Source organism: Amborella trichopoda, chromosome 1 (genome assembly GCF_054954075.1).
Source record: "Amborella trichopoda isolate Santa Cruz 75 chromosome 1, AtrichopodaSantaCruz75HAP2 v2.0, whole genome shotgun sequence".
Taxonomy (NCBI): Eukaryota; Viridiplantae; Streptophyta; class Magnoliopsida; order Amborellales; family Amborellaceae; genus Amborella; species Amborella trichopoda.
The window spans coordinates 2,510,625-2,523,954 of NC_142336.1; the positions used below are offsets into that span (position 1 = coordinate 2,510,625).

General features: G+C 34.4%; 1 protein-coding gene across 1 annotated transcript; it reads right to left on the reverse strand.

Annotated features, from left to right (window-relative positions):
- Nucleotides 1–914: 914 nt before the first annotated feature.
- Nucleotides 915–9,698, reverse strand: LOC18427029 (TMV resistance protein N). Its single transcript, XM_088855310.1, has 2 exons — nt 9,039–9,698; nt 915–1,655 (listed from the first exon to the last, which is right to left on the reverse strand). The coding sequence occupies exons 1-2, from the start codon at nt 9,464–9,466 to the stop codon at nt 932–934; spliced, it is 1,152 nt and encodes a 383-aa protein (XP_088711436.1). The 5' UTR covers nt 9,467–9,698; the 3' UTR covers nt 915–931.
- Between the last annotated feature and the right edge of the window lie 3,632 nt (nt 9,699–13,330).

Genomic DNA, 13,330 nt, shown 5'->3' on the forward strand with positions numbered 1-13,330 from the left:
CGGATGGTGGTGACTCGGTGTGGGGTGCAATAAGCCCGGTTGAGGTAATCTCCGGCACTCTTTTTTTTTTTTCTTATAATCTTATCTTTTATTTTCAATCATAGGGTATAGTTGTTTCAATGGCATCAAGTTGTTAAGATCTTGGTTTTATTGTTGTATTGATTTTATTTTGAAATTTATTTTATTATAATAAAGTTTTATTGTTATGTTGATTTTATTTTGAAATTTATCTTATTATAATAAAGATCACCTGTAAGTGATCTTTTGCCAAAAGAAAGGGGTGAAAAAAAAAGAAAACAGAAAATGTATTCCTCGATAAAACATCACATAGGTCTTTCTTTCATCTCTCTATAGAACTCACTGTTTTGTATCTCTAGAGATAATGGACAGATAATCCGATCCCCAACCACTCCTCTCTCTTTTTATCGCTCCTCCTGGTTTTCCCTAAACTAAGCAGAACCACCAAGAGAAAGAGTGTTTTGGAGGTTACTGATCTACGGTGGTTTCTATAGTGGGTTGGGGAAAAGAGAGAGGTAATCATATAGAGAGAGAAATAGGTTGGAAAATGGGGAGGTAAAGGAGAGAGGTGGATGTTAGGAAGAGAGAGCAAAAGAGAATATTGGGTATATAAATGAAGAGAGAGAAATGATGGAGTTTAGAAGAAGTATGTTTTTCTCACATTTGTTTAGGTTAAAAAATAGATTTAACTTATTTAGGTTAAAAAATAGGTTTGAACATCACATTTGACTATTTTTTAGTAGAGTGGTCAGAACTTTCAATGTGGTGGGAAGATAGTGGATAGCCAACAACTTCTCACAGTATGAAACATTCAAGTATTTTAGTTCAGAAAAGTGAGATAGTTTGGGCATCATTTGCAAACTTTTGCATGTAGATGTTTCAAACTGCTGGAGAGCTCAGGAATGGCTACCAACTACTCACAACCTTCTGCATCTAATTTCTCCAGGGAACAAAGCCCACCAGCAGTAGATACCACATCTTCGGAGACCGGTGTATATTCTTGCTTGGGTTGATCCCTCCCAAATGCGCACCAACTGAATAGTTGCAGAGATTGTGTGTCATCCAATACCTCAAGCTTGTATATATGATGTTTATCCACTCTATTACGTACATTTAACACATGCTCATCCCTGGTTGTGATAATGATCCGGCTTCCCTTACAATACCAGTCACGTTCTCCAACCAATTTTTCAAGCTGCTTGCGGTGATCAACGTCATCCAATACAACAAGAACTTTCTTAGACCCAATCTTATTCTTGATAAGATTGATGCCTCTATCAACATTATCTATATATGGATCTTTTTTATTAAACAGATCCCTAAGAAGTTGCTTTTGAAAGGTCACAAGTCCTACATTTTTTTGCGACCCTTCTCTAACATCAGAGAGAAAACAACTACTTTCAAAATTGAAATTTATCTTGTTGAAAATTGCCTTGGCAAGAGTGGTTTTACCAACGCCTCCCATGCCATGGATCCTGATCATCCGAAAACCATTAGCATTAAGATGTAAGAGTTCCATCACATCACCAACCCGTGAATCGAGCCCAATAGGATGATCAACAACATGCAATGGTGTTCTGGGCTCCAACTTTGCAAAAACATGCTCAATAAGTTTGTTTACCAAATCTGCTTCAGCCCTGTAGAATATCCTTCCTCATTAGGCAATTAATGGAAGAAATACTTGAACAACTTTTTTTTTGGTAAGTAAACGGGCAAAATATTAGTGATGCAATAGAGGTATCCACAAACAGGGCCCCAAATAAAGTGGCTTGGCTGATAGGATGGATATATTTAGGTGCAAAGAAGTATTTCATGGTCATGAAGTCTTAGGGTGAAGTTTGTATAGGGTGTCAACCTTATACTATTGAAATAAGGTGCGCCTCAAAACTATGATATGAAACCCCAATTATGAAATTTAAAGTTTAAAAAATAGCGATGATCATTTAGACCTATAAACACTTGAAAATCTTAAAAATGGACGGCACAAATAATGTGTTAGAAGATAAACAATTTTAAGGACTAGAAATCCCCTTTTTTTTCATGTTTACGAATCTTGAGGTTGAGATGATCAGATTTGAGGGTCCTTCACTAGGTTTTTTTTTAGGTGCACCTTTCCCGTACAATATAACGTCGAGACCTGATATAAACTTTTTGCAGAAGTCTTAGAAGTACATCAGGCCCCATTTCATATATCTATAGATTTATCAAAACAACAAATTAAAATATCTTGTTTCCATAAGTTCCATCTATGGGACATTAAAAGGTAAAAGGTGTCGTTTGTATAGAGTCGAGACTCTAAACAATCAAAGTAAAGACACCTTCAACTAGTGTCGAGAAATGTAGTTTCAATACTGGAAATTTTTGTGATAATTTTCATCTTTGTGATAGTCTTCATCACTTTTAGTGAAAATTGATGGCGCGGATAAGACCAAGCTTGAGATCAGAGAGCAGGGTTGCTGTGAGGCTGGTGATCGCAGAGCCCGGATTTTAGATTAGGAACACTTTTTGCCTTCTAGAGAGAGAGAAGAAAAGCTATATGTTTACAGAGGAAGCTCTATACCCTCTTTTTTTGTTGTATCTTCCTCTCTTTGGCTTCCCATTTTTATAGGTAGAAGAAGGGCTAACGTTCATCTTTCTCAAACGGGTCTCTGAGAAAAAGTCTTCCCTGATCTTAGGGATATTCATCCAACTCATCCATATGAACGTTGGAGAATATAGATAATTATGGATAATTATAATAAAAAATGGGATTCCTTCAAGCCCACAATTGTAGGCTAAATCATATGAGGCCTCATGGCCATACGTATCAACATCTCCCACTTGGCTATGATGGCTGAGCATAATAATAAGTCACATGCATACTCCCACTTTTGAGTATGACCTTTAAGAAAATATCTTGTCATGAGGTTTTCTCACGCTTCCGTGGATATGCATCTCATAACAAATGTCCATCATGAGTATTTTTACACTAATACGGATTTGTCACTCATGAAAACTGACTGACTTAGACATTGTTAAGTCCCATTAAACTGGTGTGCTTAGACAATAATTCAACACTTGGACCCTTTGTTAATGGACCAACGATCATATCTGATGAGGGCAAGTAACTAACAGTTACTTCACCTTTCTCAACTACATCCTGAATGTAGTGGTATTGGACATCTATATGTCTTCCATTGGAGCTATTTGCTCCACTTTGAATTAATTTAATTGAAGCTTGATAATCACAAAACATTTGAATTGGTCCATTGATTATTTGCAGCTTCAAGTCATCTATGAAGCGCTTTATCCAGACATCGAAGGTACTTGCAGTGCTACATGCAATGTATTATGCTTCCTGTGTGTACCTAGCTATACACCCTTGTTTCTTGCTAGACCAAGAAACAACTACCCTTCCAAAATGGAAAGCATGTCTCGAGGTGGACTTATCCCCAGCAAAATCTGCATCTGAATATCCTATAACTTCAAGCTTATCTGCTTGAAAACACAGTTTTAGATGCTTTCTTCCCTTAATGTACCTTAAAATTCTTTTTACTGCTTTCCAATGAGCTATGCCTGGATTACTTTGATATTTACTAACAAGTCCTACGACATAGCTTAAATCTAGTATTGTGCATCTTACTGAATATACGAAGCAACCAAAAGCTTGTGCATAGGGAACGTTAGGTTTTTTTTATCCTTCTACTAGACAATCCTTCCTAGGCAAGTTTGCTCATTTGTCAACAAGAGTAGATAATGGTTTACAATTTTCCATTTGAAATCTTTTGAGAATAGAGTCAAGATATCTGTCTTGGCTCAAGCACAACATTGTTGATTGTCTATATCTAGTTATTTTTATGCCTCGAACATAAGATGCTTCTCCCATATCTTTCATCTCAAATCGAGAAGAAAGCCATGGCTTAGTCTTATCAATCATTTCTAGGTCATTTCTAGCTATTAAGATATCATCTATATATAATGAGAATATTGTGAATTTACTCTCACTCTTCAAGGCATACACATAATGGTCCAATCTATTTACTTCAAATCCCATCTGTAGGATGGCATCATGAAATGTTAAGTATCATTGGCTTGAAGATTGTTTTAAACCATATAAAGACTTATTTAATTTGTATACTTTATTTTCTTGGCCTTTAATTATGAAGCCTTCAAGTTACTTCATGTAGATGGTTTCCTTTTGTTCAACATTCAAGAATACAGTCTTTACATCCATTTGATAAAGATCTAGGTCATAATATGCAACGATTGCCAAAATTAATTATAAACATTGCAATTGGGGAATAAGTGTCGACATAGTCGACTCTCTTTCTTTAAGTAAAACCCTTTGATACTAACTTAGCTTTAAATTTATCAATTGATCCATCCGATTTTAACTATTTAAGTACCCATTTAGAACTTATAGGTTTTCTATCTGATGGTAAATCACATAGATTGCAAACTTTAATTTTCTCAATAAAATCTAATTATTCTCTCATGGCATTAAGTCATTCTTGAGATTCTTGTAACTTCATAGCATCATTGAAGTCAAAAGGGTCATGGATTTCATCTAGGTCAATAAAGTTGTCCATCTCCTCACTCATATAGACATAAAAATCAACAAGGTATGATAGATGAGCTCTAAACCTCTTTTGACCACTTAACATTGGGTGTATGGGTACTTCAACATCATCATGTTGATCAGGGTTACCCATATCCACTGTAGTTAGTGGTTCAAAGTCATCTATGATATTAAGTGGATTATCATTATCCACTACATGTATGTTTTCTTCAATAAAATATTCTAGGAACTCAACATCTCTGCTTTCAACGAGTCCCTTATCTTTATGATAAAATTGATATTCCTTTGAACCTTCGAGGTATCTTATAAAATTACAAACTAGAGTTTTGTTTTCTAACTTATTTCTATGTTGATATAAAATTAGGACATATGCAGTTGACCCCCACTTCTTTAAGTTGGTTAGATCAGATTTTCTACATGTCCACAGTTCATAAGAAGTAGAATCTATTGCCTTAATTGGAACCCTGTTAAGAATATATGTAGATGTGCTTATTGCTTCTTCCCAAAGGCTCTTGAATAGACTAGCATGAGCTATCATGGATCTAGTCATTTTTAAGAGGGTTCTATTATGCCTTTCAGCTATTCCATTTTTTTGTGGTGTATAAGGCATAGTGGTATGTCTTTTAATACCATATTCTTGATACTAACTATTGAAAGCTTCGGATGTGTATTCACCTCTCCTATCAATTCCAAGAACTTTAATGTTCCTATCCAATTGGTATTCTACTTTCTTTTTATATATTTTAAATTTTTCTAAAGCTTCTGATTTATGGTGGATTAGATAAACATATCAAAATCTAGAAAAATCATCAATAAAAGTGATGAAATAGGACATCCCTTTATGAGTTTTAACATTGAGGGGCCCACAAATGTCTGAGTAGACCACATTCAATAACTTATTAGCTCTCGCCCTTTTATTGAATGAATTCCTAAGCAGTGCTGACATGTTGAAAATTCCACATTATTTAGATTTGAAATAAGACCTTTCTTTATTAACGTATTTATTTTGTCTTTTCCTATGTGGCTAAGCCTAAGATGCAAAGTATATGCATCAACAACCATTACACAATCAACATAACCAGAATAAGTGGAAATTTTATTATCATCTTTCTCATTTACATGAAGAAGGAACAAGTTGTGGTCATTAACCAAGTGTCCATAAACATAAATATGTCCACGGTTTCCGATTGATACTTTCATCAATGGGAAGCAGACTTCAAAACGCTTTCTAATGAGCAAGGAGACAGATACAATATTTCGCCTCATAAAAGGGACAAAATATATATCAGTTAATACAAAGTCGATTGCCCCTACATACAACCTATAAGTTCTTACATCTAATACATCAAAATAGGTGTTGTTCCTCATGTAGATGCGTTTCTCCCTAGCTTTTATTTCTTTGAAGTCCTCAAAGACGGCTTTTGAGATTGCAATATGCCGATTAGCGCCTGAATCTACCCACCATCCTTTGATGTCGTGGTCTGCCAACAGGTACTCAGAAACCATATAAACAACTTCATGCCTCTTGCTTCCATTTCCGCTATTCTTTGGATTTTGCAGCTTTCTATTATGTGAGCAGTAGTTCTTGAAGTTACCTGGTAGACCACATAAGAAGCATTTTGGCAATCCTTATTTAGTTTCTTGGTAATATGGCTTAGTTCATCTGTTTTTGAACCTATTGTTCCTCTTATTAAACTTCTCTTGAAATTTCTGGTTGTTAGGCTTGGGCTGGCTAGATTTGAGAGGTCCTTGAGCAAGCATGAGCTCACTCCTTTTATCTTTGTTCATGTGCTCTTACTCTAAGGCTAGTTGCATAGGTAGGTCCCCTAATGTACGAGATTTTGCATTCAACCTAAGTGCAATTATTACCATCCTCCATGAAGGTGGAAGGCTATTTAAGATTGTGAAAACTTGCATGCACTCGGGGATTTCATTATCAGCAATGGCTAAGTCCTTAGCCATAACAAACACCTTGTTTACATGTTCTGCTACATTATTACCCCTCATTCATTTTAAATGAGTTATATTGCTCTAACAACAATTAGAGGTGTGTTTCAGAGGTTGAGTCATATTTAGTTTTTATTGCCACTAGCATTTTCTTAAATGTTTCATGATGTTCGAAACCTTAATAAGGTCATCTTGCATAAAAATTAACATAGAAGTTTGTTATGAGGTCATCTTCTAAAATTTTTTCTAACTTTTTCTTTTCTTCTACTGGTGGATCATCTTTAGTACATATATGATTTTATCTTGGACGAGGAGATATTCCATATCTTGGATGAGGAGATACTCCATCTTCCTCTTCCACATGTCAAAATGGGTTCCATTCAATGAATATCTTCTTCTTTCATATGCCAAAATTGGTTCTATTCAATTTTTCAACTCTAAAAAGTTCAGCCATTACAATTCTACTGGCCATTTGTTAAGTTATGTATGAGCAACGTAATACTTTTTAAGTTCTAAAGAAGCTAAACAAGACACCAAAATTTTTAATATGTGGTCAATACTTGTCTAGAGAGAGTTACAATTATTTTATAAACAATATCAGTTATTAAGTGATGCCTTAAAAAAAAAAAAACTATGAAATATGCAATTTCCCAATCTATAAGTAAGCACTACAATTATAAAAAATAATATAAAATTCCCCCTTATGTTATTTATTTGGGGTGCATGAGCAACATCAAGTACGTGTGAGCAATATCAACAGTATAAACGAGCAATCTCAACGGGAGTATTACCGAATATATTCCAATGTCCAGAAAGCATGCACCTTTATATTAAAAGAAACTAGTAATGTAACTAAAATTGGGCTTCGGAGCAATATCAACCATGTAAAAAATAGAGAAGTAAATAGATGGTAGAATAAAATCAATACCCGCCAAATTGTCCATAAAAAAAAAACCAATAATCTTTTTGAGTTTTTCGTGAGAGAAAAAAAAAAGAGAGAGAGAGAGGAGCAGCCCTTGCGTTTCCCTGTTTTGACGTGGTTAAAAACTAGAGAGAAAAAAAAAAATTTGGATGACTACATAGAAAAAAAATAATGGCAAACTTCCTGCCTTTATTCTCTTATTGTCATTATCTTCTACCATTTTATTGTGAAATCCTAATGGTTTAGGATAGAAAGGCAACGTGAAGCTATATGAATACCATTAAACAAATAAGAGAGATCTGAGGAGTAATGTGAGTGTATTTGTATTTGGTGAAAATCAAAGAGATACAGGAGTCAGTATCGCTGAAAAGGTCTACGAACCAGATATAGGATATCACATACACACCCTTTATGATTCAAAAGGTACAGATGGGTCAACAAGAGAAGATAAGAGTTGGCATTAAACATAAATATCTAGCATGAATGGTGGAAAAAAATATTCACGTGTATATCCTTGTGTCATGAATGGTGGCATTAAAGATAAATCTCTAGCATGAATGGTGGAAAAAAATATTCACGTGTATATCCTTGTGTCATGAATGGTGGCATTAAAGATAAATCTCTAGCATGAATCGTGTATATCCTTCTTGTTGAAGCCACTGATATATTCCGCAAAAAACTATTACAGTAGAATAAAAATAAATCCACGATCTATATCCAAAAAAAATCTCTACTGAATGGTGGAAAAATATATCCGTGTGGGATGGTAAATAACACATGCTATGCCATAAGAAATTTTTTTTTCCCAAGAGTAACATAAAACCTGGATGGCTCTTATACCAATGAAATTGATGGCGCACTTGAGACCAAACCTGATATCAGAAGAGGGTTGCGTTATCATAGAGCCCGGATTTTTGATTAGAAACCCTTTTGCCTTTTAGAGAGAAGCTATCAATATTTGTTTATTTATTTATTTATTTATTATTATTATTATTATTATTATTATTATTATTGTATTTTCCTCTCTTTGGGTTTCAGATAAAAAGTATCTGATATTCATCCATATCATCCATATGAAACGTTGGATAATATAGATAATTATAATAAAACACAAGCCCATAATTGGGTAATTATAATAAAATATAAGCCCACAATTATAGGCTAAATCATGTGAAACCTCATGGTCATACGTGTCAAAAAAAAACTTTAAAAATAATGTAGATTGAGCAAAAACTTGAAAATTGATTGTCCAAAAATTCATTACAACAGGCATTATTTTCAAAACTTGAAATCTATTTTTTTTCCTCATGTCTATGTATTCAAGACGATCAATTTGAGGATATTTGGCCATCAAATCAATCTCATCTAATGAAATTTCTGAGGTGGGCTCTAATTTGATTGTTTAGAGCCTCGGCTCTATATAAACTTTTTCCAAAGGTCAAAACAAAATAAATGGCAACTGCCATTATAGGACCTGAAAATAGGGTTCTGCACTTCATAACTATTCTCTATAGATTTCCTCGTTGCAAACTAGAGAGAGAGTATTTTTTTCGTTTATTTATTTTTTAAGAAATCCAAGATATTTGGTCATACCGGTAATTCTTCATGTCCCAACCAGAAAATTCTGCAACTTCATTCAAACCATTTCTCGACTTCTGCAATGTCTCCTCATCAAAACAATTGTTATTTTTGTGATCCTCGAAAGCTCCCTCAAAAGGCCCTTTTTGCCGGCCGACATCCGAAGGCTCCACGTTATAAAATACAGGAAGGATGGGTACCCTCCTTGGCAATTTAAGTAAATAAGAGAGCTGGTCGAGGCAGAAGAAAGAGGAAGCATAGTTACAGGAAAAGATGGCTATAAACACCTCACACTCTTCAATGGCTCTCTGTATATCACTGGGTTGTTTTCGTGTGTGTGAGAAGAAGAAGTTGGTGATACCAGAATCAATGAGAGATTTGCTGAGATGGGCTGTGAAGGTATTTCCCGTGTCTTGATCACAGAAGTTCAGGAAAACTGCCATGGATTTGATCTTGGTTCTCTCTCTAGGACTGAGTTGTTACAATGTAATCCAGTTAAGGGCAGGAAGATTTCAGGGTTTTCTCTCTCTACACACGAATTTTCTCTCTCACTCTAAGCTCTGCGTTTCCTCTTTTTCTCTCTCTAAGTTGTGCTACTGCATTCCCTTAAAAAGCTGTACAAAGATGTGGCTTCTTATTTTTTGGTCCTCTGTCAACCATAGCACTCGTCAACCATAACACAGCAAAACTGGACTCGTTCTATAGCACAATCCAAATAAGGTGTTATATTAATTTTAGATGGGTGCGGTTTTGTATGGAGCCTATGGTCTAAACAATCAAATTAGAGCATACTTTCAAATAGTGTGCAAAAATGTGGTTTTAAGACGATAGCTTTAAAATATGTTGTTATATTTATTTATAATATTTAAAGCTTAAAAGCTAGTGTAGATCGTCAAATCTATGAAAACTTGAAAATCTTGAAAATTGACGATACAAAAATAAAATGCACTATTTTCAAAACATGAAATCCATTTTTTTTCTTATGTCTGTCCATATAGATGTCGAGATGATCAATTTGAAGATATTTGAGCATCAAAACAACCTCTTCTAACGAAAATTTGGAGGTAGGCTCAAATTTGATTGTTTAGAGCCTCATAAACTTTTCCCATTTTAGATAAGGTATGGCTTTATACATATACCCCGTTTCTATGCCATGTAATTTCTAACATGGAGATCATCAATGTGAAAAATTAAATAAATTTTAAAAATTAAAAATAATAATTCTAATAAAAAAACATTTGGACTATTAGTTTCCATTGTATTTTGATGGAACACCTACTTGTATTTATCTTTAAGATGGACGCTTTACACTTTCCCACATTTTTCCTTATACAAATACTAGATACATACGAAACAACTAACCCAATTTTTATTAAGTAGAGTTATATCCTTAATGAAAAAAGTTTATATAAGATTACAACTGTAAAAGGTATAAATAAAGGTCTACCCCAAAAATCCATCATAAAAGATTGTTTGGATGTTAGAAAACCCTCTCATTGATCATCTTTGAAATGTATGAATATGAGAAAAATAAAAAAGATTTTTAGTCCCATAAATAGTGGATATTGCAGCACATTATCTAGACCGTCCATTTTCAAGATTGTCATATGTTTATAGATCTAGTTGATTTTCACCATTTTTGGAGTTTAAAATTTTATAATTAGATATGAAAATAGATTTTCGGATAGTCCTAAGACTTTTTATACCAAAATTACGTATTATGATAAAATTTAGAGGAGCACCTTAATTGGATTGTTTAAGGTAGCAACCTTATAGAATCTATAAGGTTGCAACCTTAAACAATCCAATTACGGTGCTCCTCTAAATTTTATCATAAATATAATTTTGATATAAATAAAATCTTAGGATGGCTTGAGAATCTATTTTTATCTCTAATTATAAAATTTTAAACTCTAAAAATGGTTCAAATCAAGTAGATCTATAAACATAGGGGTGATAATAGACCCAGACCCGACCCATACCCATCGGGTATACTCGACACGAGTCTGGGTATGGGTCCAAATTTTGGACCTGCAGGTAGGGTCTGAGTCTAACAAAGGATAGCCGGATAGTCCTAGGTCCGGGTATGGGTTCTGTTATACCCGACCCAGCGGGTACCCGGACTCGAATTTTTTGTTTACCCAAAGGCTAAAGCCCTAACCCTAAAATCGTTTCAATATTTTTCATCTTCCCCTGGTTCCCCAAATGGTAAAACCTGATCGCCATCCTCCCTGACTGTAATTCTGCCTCTCTTAGTTTCTTGGAGACTTTACTCTCTCTCCCTGGATCTCGAATGTCTCTCTCTCTAATTGTCCAACCCTAAAAAATCAGTTCTCTGTTGTTCACCATTTTAGGCTACAAAAGAGAAAGTTCATTGAGGGTGGCAATGGACCTGATGAGTCGGGTTCGGGTCCAAAACCTAGACCCAAATACATTTGGGTCAGGGTTTGGGTCCAACTGGACACAACCCATTGCGACCCGTATATAAATACATGAAAATCTTGAAAATGGACTGCTCAGATAATGTATTGCAAGATTCACTTTTTTTCAGACTCGAAATCGTTTTTTTCTTTTCATATTCATATATCTCAATGTCGAAATGATCAATTAGAAGGTTTTCCAACATCCAAACAATATTTTACGATGGATTTTTGCGGGGCACCTTTAATTCTACATTTTAAAGTTACTACTTTATGTAAACATTTTCTATACTATTTTTATATTTTCCCATATTTTTTTGAAAAGTTTGAAAATACCCTGTGCACATATTGATTTTTAAAATCCATGTTCTTCACCACTTTTCAACTTTATTTGGATGTGTTTTTGTTTAATCATACTTTAAATACACCTTTCACCTTTTTTTTAATTTATTTTGCATTCTTTTATTTTTTAAAACCGTTTTTTAGACCCAGTTGAACCGCCCAGTATCCCGTTTACTCGAACCCTGTTTCTTTTTTTTTTTTTTTCTTTTTTTTTTTTTTCTGGTTTTCAAGGCCAGTTCGATTCTTTTGAACGTTGCTTGGGCTTAACTTTCACTCCCTTGCGATCTCACCGATATACAAACCCACTTTGTCGTTTAGTATGAGTTTAGGACTCTCAAATGATATCTTTATCCTTGACTCGCCTTAGGGAAAATCAAATTTATTGGGAAGGATTAATATTTGGAATAAGGCTTTGAAAGCTTCCCAAGCCGTGTCTATCTAGTCTTAAAGAGCGGCTTCCATGTCCCTCATGAAAATTGCCCTTTCGGTGCGAAGACATGGCATCCCACTCAAAAGGTAGGGATGAAAATTTACCCGGTATGGATTTGAAACTTAATTTTTGGATTTTATCTAGATTTGAGTTTGGATCCAAGTTTTGAATCCAAAATTTGGATTCAGATTTAAAATCTAGATCTGAATAGTACTAATTCATCCGATTTAGGTATTGGTGGATTCGATCCAAATCCAATTATTTAGAAATATATATATATATATATATATATATATATATATATATATATATATATATATATAGTTGAAAATAAACAATATTTTTGCCCCTAGGCTCGGCGCCATCTGATTTGTTCGGATGGCACGGATTAAAAACTGCCATGGACCTAGCATGTTTGTGACGGTCAAGCCATCACGGACATAGCAAGTCCGTGACAGTCAAAAAATAACACGCGCCGTCCATTGTAGCTCCATTCAATAAATCGCCACAGACATATCATGTTCATGTCCGTGGCAGGACGAAACACTATAGGAATTCACCTATAGGTGTTTTTAAGATTTTTCCGTATATATATATATATATATATATATATGTGTGTGTGTGTGTGTGTGTGTGTGTGTGTATGTGTGTGTATGTGTGTGATCGTCAGATCGGCCCAGATTCAATCTGGGTCGTTGGGCTCATATGTTCATACGAGCTAGTGGACTAATCTCATCTTTTTCCATATATATATATATATATATATATAACCCATTTACATTAGAAAAAAAGTTTATATAGGGCCGAGGCTCTAAACAATCAAATTAGAACCCACCTCAAAAATTTCACTAGAAGAAGTTGTTTTGATGCCCAAATATCCTCAAATTGATTATCTCGATATCAAGAGGCATGGACATCAAAAAAAAAAATGGATTTCAAGTTTTGGAAATAGTGCATGTTGTAACTCATTTTTGGAATGTCTCAAGATTTTCAAGTTTTCATAGATCTGTTCGATCTACACCATTTTTCAAGCTTAATATTTTATAGGTAAAGGTGAAATATATTTTAAGGCTATCACAAAGATTTTTGGTATTGAAACAACATTTCTTGATACT